This window comes from Myotis nattereri, assembly GCF_964212035.1.
Source record: "Myotis nattereri genome assembly, chromosome: 11".
Lineage (NCBI taxonomy): Eukaryota > Metazoa > Chordata > Mammalia > Chiroptera > Vespertilionidae > Myotis > Myotis nattereri.
The window spans coordinates 19,749,068-19,764,870 of NC_138086.1; the positions used below are offsets into that span (position 1 = coordinate 19,749,068).

General features: G+C 41.4%; 1 protein-coding gene across 1 annotated transcript in view; it reads right to left on the reverse strand.

The window, feature by feature from the left end:
* Positions 1 to 12,523: 12,523 nt before the first annotated feature.
* The window catches only part of ZNF800 (zinc finger protein 800), a 53,241-nt gene continuing 49,961 nt past the window's right edge, over positions 12,524 to 15,803 (reverse strand). Inside the window, exon 6 of the mRNA XM_081102071.1 lies at positions 12,524 to 13,590. Coding sequence (XP_080958197.1) covers positions 13,410 to 13,590 — 181 coding nt within the window. The 3' untranslated portion in view covers positions 12,524 to 13,409. The remainder of the gene's footprint in view (positions 13,591 to 15,803) is intronic.

The window sequence follows — 15,803 nt, forward strand, 5'->3', positions numbered from 1 at the left end:
TTTTAATCAGTAAATTTCTTGGCTTAAAAAAAGATCGCCGTGGAGAATTGAGATTGTGTTGGTTAGTTGAGAGAGATTTTAGGACACGTCCACCTTTTCTTTTAAAATCTAGATTTCTTGTTAGAGTTCTCTCGTGTAGCAGCATACACTTTCTAATACACCTCTTCCAACAGGCCCGCAGTTATGTTTTACTTTTAGTATTAAAATAAAAGCATCGCCCATAATATATTGACCATGTACTTCCACGTGTGGAATTTATTGTCTTCTGTATCGTAACCAGAAAATCACTTGGTACCTGTGAGGGATGGGACACCCCACATCCTGAGCTGCCTCAGTCTCAAAAATTTTGCTCTCAGCGGTGGTCTGGCAAGGCCCACATCTGCCCAGCACACGAAGGCAGAGCTGACTACCAGGCCTTTCCACACTGCATTCCTCTCCAGCACCTGCGCTTCACTTGGCCTTCACAGGCCACGCCCACTCCTGAGCCCTCTCCTGCAGCCTGGCTTAGAAGCCAGCCGCCCCTGCTTGGGGAGTCTGTGAGCAGAAGCAAACTGAAAGTCGGCCTCCACTGGAACCACAAACTGTCCTCCTGCATTTGGGTGACATGTACGCCTTCATGGATTACAAGTGCCCTAAGGATGGGGGCCATTCTTTCTCCTCCTCCTTCTTCTAAACTTCAACTGGTATCTCTTGACAACTGTAAAGACCTTTCCATTTCCATAGCTTGATACTATGCTACAAAGGGAAATGTCTTTTTTTTTATCTTTAAATTCTTTATTAGTTAAGGAATTACAAATATGTCCTCATCCCCCCCCCCCATTAACCCCAATCCTCCCCACCCCCCCTCCCCCACCACTCCTGTTCTCATCCCCCCGTTGTCCGTGTCCATTGGTTTGGCTTATATGCATGCATACAAGTCCTTTGGTTGATCTCTTCCCCTTGCCCCCTCCCTCCCCTGCTTTCCCTCTGGGGATTGACAGTCTGATGGGAAATGTCTTCTGTTTGAAGTAAACTCAATGTGTAGAGCCAACCACGTACATCACATGCCAGGACTGTTTGAAGAGCAATGGTCACGTTTGTGCTGCAACACCAGTGACACTGCAGCGCCATGGCCAACAATGTCAGGGTGTTCACGAAAGCCTTGCCTAGAAATGGACGAACATGGTCAGGAACAGCCCTGATTTGAGGAAGTAGCTTATCTCCTCCAAGTCTGCAAACTCTCTGAAAAGAGTGCTGTCAACCATCATTTCAGGGATTTTTATCCATCAGTGAAAATCATCTTTAAAATTCCCTTTTTCCTATTTTACAGCTAAAATGGGAATAAATTTAATATACAGGGTGTCCCAAAAAGGTATGTATGCTTTGAATAATTATTAATCCCAATGGATTAAATCTGGAAAGAACAAAACATCAATTGACCTATCAGAAAAAAGTGTGTATACATTTGGGGGGGGGCACCCTATAGATTGACACTGAAAGACTAATACCAATATACATTGCTTGAAATAATAGTGAGTCCTATTTAGACTTTATTCTGCTGTTGAGAATGCATTTGTTAAGGGGCTACTTGAAATGTGCTTTCTGGTGGCAGCCTGGAAAACTACTGATGACTTGCATTTCTGCAAAACAAAGATGAGAAATTTGAATCTGCTATAGATATTTAAACTTATTATCAATTACTCCAGGTTTATAAGTAATTAAAAGGAAAAATATTGCCTAAACTAAAAGATTAGTCTTGAAACTAGAAGTATGAACAGTACCCTAACTGATGAATTCAAGGTTTCATTTTGCTTTTCCCAATTGTCAAGAGCCTTCTTTCCAACTTTAAAAATAATATGTAATGTAGTTGAAGTTTCTATGCCTCGTTATGTTGTCCGAGTGTTCACTTTTATTAACATGTTTTCCAAGAACACGGAGTTAAATGAGTTCCACAGATTCCACTTTATTTATAACCAAGAAGTCTGCACCAAAAGCCAAAATTAGTGTTTGTGGCCCAAACTATAAGATGTCAAGATTCATGACTCAATCTTTTGCATGTCCTATTAAACCACACTTTCTTTTCAGCTATCCTTCAATTCAATTCTCTTCATTCACTTCTATTAACTTATTCGAACAAAGTGAACTGAGTGTCTTTGATGGGGCGCCCAGAAGAGTGACCGCTCAAAAGCAAACCATTTCTCCTCTTAGTGCCTTTATCATCATCTTTTCAACTTACATGAGAACCCAGAGGACGAAAAGAAAAACATTTAAAGAAAGCATGACATTTTTAGAAGATCAATTATTTTATAGCATCTGCTTCAGCCAGAAAATCAATCCTTTTAAAATGGATTTTCTCTAGGTACATATCTCTAGTTCTTCATTTGATCCCTTTGATTTTTATGTAGATGATATAGTGTTGATGTGGGCAACTACTGGAAATAGTATATTCCAGAGGCTGATCACCCAATTACTTAGAGATATTTCCTGGGCAATTAATCAAGAGAAATAATTTCTGACATCCTGTTGAATTTATTGTGCTGTCTTACATTTTAAATAGTCAGTGAATGTCTACATTCTGCAGTATGAACAGAAACATTTCCGAGGGCTGTGAACTTTCTCTTGCCCTTACTGTTCTTTCTTCCTGAAACTCAGCCTACATTTACTAAATGCAGAATTTCTATTGACTTAAATAGAGCTATATAACAGCTGAAGTATTTCCAGAAAATTAGCATCAGGCCATTGTGTTTGATTCATTATGCACAACGATAAATAATCATATACCACAGAATAGTGAAAGTCAGGTAAGTACAACAATAGCCAACTGCCTTTAAGTGTTGTTTTATCCTAGGAAACTTGAGTTTGCATATATCATTTTCAGATTTCTGCTAATGCTAAAACAAAAGCCTACAAAGGAGGATTAATTATATTATTTGCATGAAATCTAATTTCTACAAAGCACTTTATAGTATTTGGATGAAAGAAAGTGTCAGAGAAAATTATCAAAGCAATCAAATAAATTGCTGATTGCATATCCCTTTTACTTAGAAACAATGAATGCTGTTAAAGAATGACATAAAAGTAAAATTGCAAATTTAAGGTTTGTAATTTGGGGAATAATTTTCACTCAGCTCAAAATTGATAAACCGGTCATTAAGCACTGCCAGTTAAAATCAAGGCTTTCATTTCTCGCCCTGGCCCCAAACAAGCAATGAAACTGCTTCGAAGGGAGTTACGTCAAGCATCTAAGCATCATGTTGTTTAAAAATAAAACTGAGCCCTAGCCAGGTGGCTCAGTTGGTTGGAGTTTTGTCCCATACAACAAAAGGTTTGATTCCTGGTCAGGGCACATACCTAGGTTTTGGGTTGAATCCCTGGTCAGGGTGCATACAGAAGACAACTGTTCGACGTTTCTCTCTCTCTTTCTCCTTCTCCTCTCTCTCTAAAATCAATAAAAATGTATCCTCAGGTGAGGATGGAATAATAATAAATAAAAGTGAAATCTGACTTGTGACAAGTCAAAGTAGAGGGGCTTTAAAGAGACCACCCAGTTATTATATGTCCCTACAAATTTGGGGCTACAGTGAGCTGGGGTCTGACTCTTACTTGCCCTAGTTTCCTGTTGCTACTGCAACAAAAAACACAAGCTTAGTGGCTTAAAACAATGCAAATGATTATCTTACTGTTCTGGAGGTCAGAAGGCTCATTCGTCTAAATTCTAGGTACCAGCAGGGCTGTGTTCCTTCTGGAGGCTGTCAAGGAGAATCAACGTCCTTTTCTTTTCTTTTCCAGCGTCTAGGCTGCCCACATTCTTTGGTGCATCACTCCGACCTCTGCTTCTATCATCACATCTTCTCTGGCTCTCCTGCCTCTTCTATTTGTAAGGGCCTCTCTGATTACATTGGGCCTGGAGAACCCGAGATCACCTCCCCATTTAAGATCCCTTTTACATGGTCCTTTTTGTAAAGTAAAACGTTGGTAGGTTCTAGGGATTGGGTGTGGCATCTGTCAGGTTCAAGGGCTCATTATTTTGCCAGACACACCTGAGGGGTAGCTGCTGGCTGGCACCTGGGAGGTGAGCCAGAAGACACAGCCCCATTGGGCAATCAGTGCTCCAAACCATGTCAGAGTAAAGGCTGCTTTGGTGTTTTCAATGGAGCAAATGATGTGGGCAATCTGAGTAAGAGAGAAGGGAGCCCCAGGCAGTGCCAGGGGCAGACAGGCCTCAGAGGTGGGCAAATGGAGCCCTCTTCAGGCACCGAAGGAGCCAGCAATGAGCTCTTCAGTGTGAGGACTGGCTCTGCTCCACGGGCTGTTTGTTAACTGTAAACAGCTATCGAAAGTAAGCTTTTAGAACATTTTATAGCAGTTTGACAGAGTAACTTTATGTCCGTAGGATGTGATCATTTATATGGTGTTTATATTTTGTTTGCCTTCTTTTATTTCATTTTACTAGAAATTCATTTTATTGTCTATTTTCAAAACTATCAATCGGTCCATGGCAGATCGGAAAACACTGAAAAATGACTGTTTCCTTTCTCTTTCTCTTTCCTTAATGCCCACGCAAACAAACCTGGTTCTTCACCACGATTGTTTTTCAAGAAACCCCGAGCTAGGGGAGAAGGCATGGCTCACAGAAGGGAATTCCAGGCGGAAGGTCCTCCAGGAACACCCAAGCAGCCAGCACTAACTGTGAACACCTCCCAGGCCAGTGACTTCCTCACCAACGCTGGGCACTATCAGTCCATTAAGAACTTTCCGGACCCCTCGCCCTCCTCCTACCTCATGTTCCAACCCCAGATTTGGCAAGCTAGGGGAGGGTGGGAGCACTAAGCCAGGGAAGGGGAAGAAGACTGTCCACAGCCCGGGCCATCCTTTGGCCACCCTCGGGGCCTAGGAGTGCTCAACGGATGGCATAATAAATGGACCTGAAGAGGCTCCAGAAAGCTGTTTGGATTGAGAATTCTGGGTCCCGGGCACCCAGAATGTAGACTACATAACAGGACGCAGGGTCCAGGTGGGCATAGTCCCGTGGCTCCTCTGACTCTTCACCCTGGCAAAGCAAGAGTGGCCAAAGGAGGGGCCTCTCCTCACTGGCCTGAGGGTAATCCTGAGATCAGATCCTCAGCCATGCTGGGACCAACTTCTCAGTACGCAATGATAAGAGGCACCAGAACACCAATTTATTCTAGATGTTAAGTCAATTCAAAGTTATACTATCAATACCAATTCAATGACATAATACTGAGGCGTGGAAGCCAGGCAAAAGGGCCGTAGGATATTGCTAAGCTAATAAACAAATCAATGTTTCCTGAAGTTTTATTTAAAAAACATATTACCAGTCTCTATTAAAAGAAAAGTTTTCTCTAATGAAATATTTCAAACACATATTTTAAGGCAAACTTTTTTCTTTAATGGAGAACTTCTCAGAGACTTTAATATAAGGATATGGTTGCCCTAGCCGGTTTTGTTCAGTGGATAGAGTGTTGGCCTGCAGACTGAAGGGTCCTGGATTCAATTCCAGTCAAGGGTTGCAGGATCGATCCCCAGTTGGGGGCATGCAGGAGGCAGTCAATCAATGATTCTCTCTCATCATTGATGTTTCTCTCTCTCTCTCCCCCTCTCCCTTCCTCTCTGACATCAATAAAAATATAAAATATGTATTTTAAAAAAAATAAAATGCTTTGAAAAAAAGAGTATGGTCTATGAATCTCCAAATAGGCAAATAAAATGGGTGATATTTCCCAAACATGTACTGGGGGAGAGGGTGTGGTATGTGCCTGCACACACATGCATAGTATGTCTCTTGGCACAAGAATTCTGAAAATACTATCAAATAAAACAAAGTTACTATAGCAGTCATAATTGAGTACAAGTGACAAAAACTATAACTAGTTTAAGGAACAAAGGAGTTAAATGGATGAGTATCAGGGGAGTCTTCAAGGACCAGACCTGAAAGCAAGCAGTCTCCGCATAGAAACCACAACACAAACAGCCCAATGCTAATGTTACTGATACTGAAATAAACCAATTCCCAAACATCTCTACTTCCTTACATAATAGGGAAATACTCGCAAATAGTCTGTAACAAAACAAAACCATGGTGCAAAAGAATATGAGCCCAATTTTATCAAAAAGAAAGAATATTGTACCAAAACAGTACTAGAAGGAAATACAACAAAATGTTAAGTGTGTGTTTTTCTGGATGGTAGAGTAATAAGTAATTTTTTAATTTTATTTATGTGCATGAATTACATTTGTAATTATAAAATTAAATATTTTTTTAAATATATTTTATTGATTTTTTACAGAGAGGAAGGGAGAGAGATAGAGAGCTAGAAACATCGATGAGAGAGAAACATCGATCAGCTGCCTCCTGCACATCTCCCACTGGGGATGTGCCCACAACCCAGGTACATGCCCTTGACCGGAATCGAACCTGGGACCTTTCAGTCCGCAGGCCGACGCTCTATCCACTGAGCCAAACCGGTTTCGGCATAAAATTAAATATTTTTAAAACTACCTTTGTCAAGTCTAAAAGAAAAGTGTTCTAATGCCAAAATTTTCTGACTAAGTCCATGTTCACAATTTTCAAATACTTCCTGAGTTGATAAACTTTTAAAAAAATATGTTTTTATTGATTTCAGGGAGAGGGAAAGGAGGATAGAAACATCAATGATCAAAGAGAATCATTAATCAGCTACCTCCTGCCCACCCCCTACTGGGAATGGAACTTGCAGCTCGGGCATGTGTCCCGACTGGGAATCGAACTACGATCTCTTGGTTCATAGGTCAACACTCAACCACTAAGTCACACCGGCCTGAGTCAATAAACTTTGATAATGAGTTTTTCTAATTATTAGATGATTATTTAATTCTATATCACCGGGGTTTTTGATGCAAAAAACATTTTAAAAAATATTTTTATTGATTTCAGAGAGTAAGGGAGAGGGAGAGAAACATCAATGATGAGAGAGAATCATCGATTGACTGCCTCCTGCACGCCCCACACTGGGGATTGAGCCACAACTCCAGGTATATGCCCTGACCATGAATCAAACCATGACCTCCCCAGTTCATAGGTCAATGCTCAACCACTGAGCCATCCTGGCTGGGGGCAATAAACATTTTTAAAGCTCTTTCTTGTCTTTTACTTAAGTAACTAGGACATTATATAGAAATCACAATTCCAGTAAATTATAATTCCAGTAAATTGTCAGGAATTAGTATATCACCACTAGTTGGCACATTTAATTGGCTCTTGTAACAAGGAACTCTAGGTACTGCTTGCTTATAAGTTCAGATAAGACCACTTCACAGATAACTTCACTTTTTCCAAACATAATTAGTTCTTTATTAAAATAGCAACATAAATATTAATAAATTTATTCTTTATTAAAAAGGAATCAGAATTAATAACAAAAACCTCCCAATACTACCTAAATAAAACCGATCAAAAATGAAATAAAAACAGTAATTATAATCCATTGTTTTAAATAGCAACAATTAAGAGACTACATACCAAAACTTTTGAGATGCAAAGCTGTGTTGAGAGGCAAATTTATAGTCTTATGTGTCCTATTACTAAATAAAAAATTAAAATAAATGAACTAAGTCATTAATTACAAAGAAACATTCAGAAAACAACAAAATAAACTTAAGAAAATAATAAAGCCGAAACCGGTTTGGCTCAGTGGATAGAGTGTCGGCCTGCGTACTGAAAGGTCCCAGGTTCAATTCCGGTCAAGGGCATGTACCTGGGTTGCGGGCATATCCCCAGTAGGAGATGTGCAGGAGGCAGCTGATCGATGTTTCTCTCTCATCAATGTTTCTAGCTCTCTATCTCTCTCCCTTCCTCTCTGTAAAAAATCAATAAAATATATTTTTAAAAAATAATAAAGAAGAAATTAATAAAGAGTAAAAGTTACATTAATGATGTTGAAAATATTTTAAAAAAATGTAATTTCTAAAATAGCTAAGTGTTGGCTCCTTTAAAAGACTGGCAAGACTAAATTTTTTAAAAAATGCACCTAAAAAGATTGGAAATGAAAAAAAAATTATAACTACAAATATAGACAAAATATTTTAATTACATATAGAAATCTAATAAACTTTCAAATTCTGTAAAAATGCATAATTTTCTTTAAACATTATTTTTTAAATTTATAAAGCATTAGTAATTAACCTGTCTAGAAATTTATCTTCAATATGATCTGTTTTCAGAAATTTATCTTCTGCCCTTAAAAATAGGTTGGGCCCTAAACAATACTATGGGTGAGTTCCTCCAAACTTTCAAATAATAGGAAATTTCTATACTCTATACCAATCTAGAGGATAGGACATATTTTGGAATCTGATAAAAGAAGAATATAAAAATGTAAACTATAGTCAAATCTTATTCATGAATATAAATCTAATTACCATAAATAAAATTTAAAATAAATTAAATTAAATTAAATGTAAAAAACTGAATTCAATATTATTATACTGAAAGAGAGAAAAAAAACAACTTGCCATGATGAAAGAGGATGCATCTCATGGAGAAATTATCCAATATTGAAAAATCTATTAAAATAATTTATTGTAATAATAGGTCCAGGGAATAAAACCATGCGATAATTTCTAGTTTCCAAGAATATGTTTAATATAATTCAACAAAAATTTTCAATAAATGTTTAGCATACTTGAACCAGGAAACCACCTCCTTCACCTGGTAAAGACCTCTATTTTACTCCAACAGCTAACATTAGAAACTGATGAAATATTAATGGCATTTCTTAAAAGTCAGGAAAAGAGGAAAATTAATACCATCATTTATTTAATATATGCGGTATAAATATTGTAAAGGAAGAGAGAAAATTATCATTAGTTACACTTCAAATGATAGTCTACCTAAAGGAGAGTCAACTAGCAAGATTAATGAAAGAGTTCACAAAAGTTGCCAAATACAAAAATCAATACGTTGACCCTGTAAGGAGTGACCAGTTATAAAACATAATGAGAAAATAATCCCAACAAAGATATGAAATACCTAATAATATTAATAAGAAATATGCAGGGTCTACAAATTACTGAGGAATATATAAAAAGCCTTCAATAACCTTGACATGTGACGATTACCTGAATGGAAAAATTAATATTACAAAGATTGCAATTCTACCCCCAATTAATCTATAACATTAAAGCAAATCTAAACAAAATGTCAGTAGAATTTCTTTTGAAACTTGATGAAAATATAACTAATGTTTATCTTGAAATATAAATGTACATATATAGCTAAAAATATTTTGAAAAAGAAGAATAATGTTTACCCCATTATAGAGGTAATCACACAATAAAGCAAATTATAAAATCACAGTATAAAATGACAGCATGATTCAGGAATAGAGAAGGGTATCAAAAAACAAACAAATAAAATCCAGAAGCACTCCAAGCATATATAAGAATCTAATATTTGATAAACATGAAATTTTCAAAACAGTGAGAGTTTTCAATAATTGATGATGCAAGAACTAAATAAATATTTAGAGCCTTAGTCACATCTATATGAAAAATAAATTTCATTTAAAGATTTAAATTTAAACATTTTTTAAGAAAATAGACAAATATTTATATAACATTGAGATGGAGAAGACTTTTAAAAACACATCACCAAAAGCAGAAATCATGAAAGAAAAGATAAATTTATCTAAATCAAAAATGTAATATTTCTGTATATCAAAGACAGTATGAATTAAATTGGTACATATATGATAGGGGCAAAATGTCTGTAGCATATAGAACAAATGGTTAGTGATTTTAATATATAAAGAGCTCTTACAAATCAATAAAAAGTGAACTCCCAAAAGAAAAATTAGCAAATGTGTTTATTCATTCCTTCAACAGTTACTTATTATGCACCTAATATGTGCCCAGTTTTGTTTTAGGAGCTGGGAAAACATTGCTGAAGAATCTAGACATCCAGACATAGTCTCTTTCCTCATTCATTCCAGTATGGCAAACTGCTAACCACACACACACACACACACACACACACACACACACACACAGAGTAAATAAAATAAATAATGTTCCAAATTGAGATAAGGAATTTGAGTAAAGAACTGAACGAAGGGCAGGAGAGAGACTGCTTTCAATCAATGCTCTGGGCAGGCCTTTCTTAAGATGTTGTATTTAACTCTAGCCAGTTTGGCTCAATGGATAAAGTGTCAGCCCATGGATTGAAGAGTCCCTGGTTCGATTCCGGTCAAGGGCACCTGCCTCATTTGCAGGCTCGATCCCCAGCCCTGGTCAGGGTGCTTGCAGGAGGCAACCAATTAATGTGTCTCAATCTCTCTTCCTTCCACTCTCTCTAAAAATCAATGGGAAAATATTCTTATGTGAAGATTAACAAACAAACAAACAAAAGGATGTTGTATTTAACCTACCTAAAGGACAAGGTTGGGATGGGGGAAGAGGATAGCCAAGAAGAGCAGCTTAAGCAGAGATACAGCATTTACTAAGCCCCTGAGGTGCAGAAACAATCTCGGCATGTTGGAGGAACCAGTGTAGCTGCATCATGGGCAATAAACAGAGGAGCGTACATGGGGTTCGAGATATAGGTAAGGGCCAGATTGTGCAGGTTCTATGATCACTGAAGGAGTTTAGATGTTATCTAATGAGAACATTTTACTCAATTTATGAGTAAGAACATTGTTGCCATTCTATTGAGAAGTGGGTCTTGGGTCAAGAGTGGAAGCAGAGAGACCAGGAAGGACTGGCTGTCAGTTAAGAAAAAAATATTCATCAGGATTAACTGATGGCATTGAAAATGGAAAGAAGCAGACAGATTAAAGATATCTTTTGAGGATTAAACTGATAGCTTATGATGGTCTATTTGATGTAATAGAGAGGTCATGAAAAGAATCAAAGATGATGCCTAGGTTTCTAGCTTCAGCAATTGGTCAGATGGTGGTGCTATCTATATATATAAAAGGCCAATACGCAAAGTGACCCCTTGGGAGTTCAACCAGGAGACCAGGAGTTCGATCGCTTGCTATGACTTGCGCTGACCACCAGGGGGCGGCGCAGAACGAAGGAAGGCCCAAGCCAGCAGTCAGAAGGCCCGATCGGCCCTGATCGCTGGCCAGGCCTAGGGACCCTAACCATGCACAAATTTTGTGCACTGAGCCTCTAGTTTATTATAATAGGGGGAAATGAAGGAAATAAGTTTGGGGTGAGAATGAGGAATTAGATTTTGGACACGTTAAGTTTGGGAGATCTGTATCATCCAAAGAAAGATATTGAGCAAGCAATTAGACATTTGAGTCTAGAACTTAAGGAAAGGTCAAGGTGGGAAACATACATCTAAAACATACACTTAAATCTCTAGAAATTGATATGATCACCCTGGGAAAGAACATGGAAAGAAAAGAAGGGCCCAAATGGACGTGAGAAACCTCAACTTTTCCAAGTTAGTCAGGAGATGTAGCATAACACTGAGGAGCGATCAGTGAAGCAAGAAGAAAACCAGGAGAGAATAGTGCCTTAGATATGAAGAGAGAAGATTTAACGAAGCAGTGAGTGATCAAGGCGGGGACAGGAAAATACTCTTTTGGGGGTAGGGTAATATGGAAGTGACTGTGACCTTCACATGGACACTTTCAGTGCTGGTGATGGGGAAGTCACATTGTGGATTTTAAAGTGAATAGAAGATTAGAAAACAAAAACAATATAGGTATAAGGATAATCCCATCAAGGAATTTGGTTAGGAAGGACAGCTGAGAACATGGCTCATTGATGAGAAGATGTGCACAAGGGAAGGTTTGGTTAAGATGAGGGTCGCTGGGGCATCTCTGCACTCTGGTAAGGATTCATTCGAGGCAGAGATTGATGATGCAGAAGAGAGAAAGGGGTAAGTTCTCGGAACCGCAAGAGGGGATAGGACCAGAGCTCAGGAGGAGGAGCTGGCCTGCGAAGCCTTCTCCCGAGCCACAGAAAGAAGATGGTTACCGAGGTAGATGGGTTGGAGGCGGGGTCTTGCGGTGAAAAGATGAGGAAGTTCGTATGTAGTGTCTTCTATTTTCCAAGGGAAATTGGAGTAAACCGGGAGGAGGGGGTCAGAAAACGTTGAGGAGATTAAGAGGTGTAAAGAGCCGTTTTAGAGGAAACTGCCGCTGCAGTAGGAACAGTGGCACCGATCTGGGGGTTGAGGTAACAGATTGAAAGCAGTACTGGCTGGCGGCATTGTGTGCTTTTCTTGAAGAAAATGTTCCATTGCCCCAGTCAGGGTTGGGATTTGACAGAAAAGTAGATTGGAAGGAATTCAGGTGCAAGACTGCTGAAACCATTGTAGTTCAAGGAGGTGATGACAGTGATGGACCGTGGGATCTCGGCTAGGAAGGGAGGGAGGAAATCCAGGAAGGGGCTCATAGGAGTGGAAAAATGAAGTCTGTGAATTAGCTGTCAGTGGACCAAGGGTCCGGCAGGATAGGACAATGGTGATCAGGGTGGAATGTCTGATAAGGTGTCCGCTCAGGTCCTCCTAGAATCAGACACCGAGGCAGGGTTCGGCTTGCAAGAGTTTTATTGAGGTAACATCAGTGAAGGGTAAGGGAAGGAATGAGAAGCAGGGAGGGGCGGCCTTCACACCAGAATGCGAGTCCGACGCATGAAGGAGACAGGGACGGGCAGGAAGGGCTTTAGCCTCCGCGCAGCGGTTCCAAGCGAGTCCGGCCGGGCTGCTGCGGCCCCGCCCAGGGCGCTGCTGGCGGGGCCCCGCGTCTCACCGGAGGGCGAAGGGCCGTCCTGGACACCTGGCCGCGCTCAGCCTCGGCGGGGACGGGCCGGGCAGCACCCTCGGCCACCCCCGCGCAGTGCACTCCCCGAGGGCAGCGGGCAGGTGCGGGAGGGAGCCGGGGCTGACTCGGAGCGGGAAATGGCCACTGGAGAGGAGGTTCCCAGCAGGAGTTCGAGGCCCACCGCAGCGAAGCATCCTTAGCTGCAGACCGTGCCGATCGCCGGGGCCCTGGCGGTGTGCACACCATGGACACCATCGTCGGGCTCCGGGCAGGGCTGGCGGTGGCGAGGACTAACGCGGGGCCTAGGCTTTGAAGAACTAACGAGAAGAACTGCTAGGAGTCGATAAATTACGTGGAGGAGGGGGAGGATGGCAGCGCCCGGGGCAGGGTTCTCAAAGCCAGGGGTGGGCAGACGGGAGGAGGAAGTCCTGCTCGGCGAGCGGCACCGGCGGCGAGGCCTCCTCCCCCGCCGCCCTAAGGCACAGGTGCTCCCGGGGGAGCCCGGGCCGTCGGGGCGGGGGTGGGTCCGCGAGCGCGGCCGCCGAGCTCGCGGAGGAGGAGGGGGGCCTGGAGGGCGGGACGCGGCGAGGCGCCTGAGGTATCGGAGCTGTGCTCGGGGCTGGCGTCGTCCCGCCGGCCGGCGGCGGCGCTGGCTCACGGGGGCGCGGGCTTGCGGAGGCCGCGGGCGGCGAGCTGGCGCTCCCGGGCGGCGCCCCCGCGGAGCTTCGCGCGGCAGCTGGCGGCGGCCTGGCGCGTGGTGACGGCCGCCGACGGGCAGCGGCTCCCCGGGGCGGCGGGGCGCGGGGCGGCGCTGCGGGGCGACGGCTTCCCGAGGCTTCGGCCAGGCGTTAGCGGTCCCCAGGGAGAGAGACAAAGACACGCCGGTTAGAAACGGGCAACGCCGGCGCCTCCCGCCACCAGAGCCGCGACCCCAGCTCCGCGCGCCACTCGCGCCCAACAGGCGGTCCGGCTGCCACTCCGGCCCGGAGGTGCACCTGTGCCGGCCCCGGAGGTGCACCTGTGCCGGCCCCGAGGTGCACCTGTGCCGGCCCCGAGGTGCACCTGTGCCGGCCCCGGAGGTGCACCTGTGCCGGGCCCGGAGGTGCACCTGTGCCGGGCCCGGAGGTGCACCTGTGCCGGCCCCGGAGGTGCACCTGTGCCGTCGGGACCGAGTCGCAGGCGGCGTGTTCCAGCCCGTTAGGAACGTGTATCCGCGCCCTCGCATTTGTTAGTGCCCTTTGCCCTAGAAATTCCAATTCAGGATTTCCCTTCAATAATAATTATGAATGCATACAAAATTTTCACCCGGGGTATTTGGTGCACAATCTATAGTGATGAAAAATGATACCCAATCATCTGGGAAAGTGTACCACATGGAATAAAAAAAAAAAGTTTCATCCCCAATTGTGGTGTGTGTATGCTTGTGTGTCCACGTGTATACATACACAACACACCACACCAGTATAAAATAATGGAGAGAAAGACTCCAAGATGTTAACTGCTTATCTCCGGTGATGAGGCCGCAGGTAACCTTTATTGCCCAAATTGTAAACAATAAGCATATTTTATTTTTATAATAAAAATACAGGCTTATGCTGTACCTCAACTCTGAGAAATAAAAAAATATTAAAGTAACAAATAAATTTTAAACACAGGATAATTCAAAGGAATTTTTCTCTATTCTTATATACTCATTCTTTCTCCCAATTCAAATTTATTAAAATAATTATTTCATGTTGTGTAGCAAAGTGATGGAAATCAAAAGATTTTAAGGATTAATGAATGGCCTACAGAACTAGTTTATCTCCTCAAAGGTTCTAAGTAATCACAATATTACAGAGCAACTTATCCCTTAACCATTACAGTTATCAAAACCATCTTTTTTGAAGTTCTACCTCACCTTTATTAAACATTTCTACTTTGGGGAGAGGGGAGGGAATGCTTTCTGGGTTTCTAACACACTTAATTTGATTGTTATCTCCACAGACCTGGGAACACAACGTTTGCTAAAAACAAAAAAATTACCATATTTTAGAAATATTTAGATAATACCAATGTTTTAACAATGTATTCAATAATTTTTCTCTTTAACTTGAAAGAACTTAGTAGGAGCAAAACTAAAATATTACAATGAACTAGAGTCTGAATTTAAACATCTTGGTCTTCCAAACATAACACATTAAAAATTTGGGGCAGGGAATCTGTTTAGCTAACCTATATTCCAGGAAAATACACAGGATGAAAATAAAATTACACTAATATGACATGGGGGCAGGGTTCCAGGGCTGTTATTGAATTGACAGAAGATCCATCACAAGTTCCAGTGACATTTCAAGCCAAAGTGACCTCAGAGTTGTCAGGTTGGTTTAACTTAATGATGAACAAATCTAAACTCCGATGTTGATTGGAATGTGACTTAAACCACACCATCCTGCAAGTTTCCTTCCCTCTGAAGGTACTGAATAAAAGTTATCATGTCTAAAGGCATACCTTTAGTAAAAAAAAATTATCAGAAATATAATTTATGAAGATAAAATCCTAAGAGGCCAAAGGTTTGTGTTAACCCACTGCTCCTGAACAAAAAGAAAGCTGTATGAACTTCTTTAAAAAGCATTTTCTCCCCTAAAACCTTATCACCAAATGATTTATCATAACAGGTTTGAAACAGAAGAGTATTTATTTGGGGGGCTATCGCCCAACTTTCTATCCATACAGCAATTTGTTTGACATTTTGAGTGCCTATTGTCGCAGACATTTAAACACACACACACACGAGCTCAATCTAGAAAATTACCTTCAGATTATTAGAATAACTCAGATACAGGGGCTAACCTGACTCCCTAAACCATCCCACCCGAGTCCTGCCAAAGCTCCCCTTTCCACCATATTCTTCAGATGAGCTAATTTCCTGTCATTCCTTTGCTCAAATTCATCCCAAGCACAGAAATGCATACACAATGTACTTTATTTTACTGCACTGGAAACTGACTTCCTGAACATAAGAAATAAATAAAAACATTATTTACAAAGGATTATGCCTCCCTCACA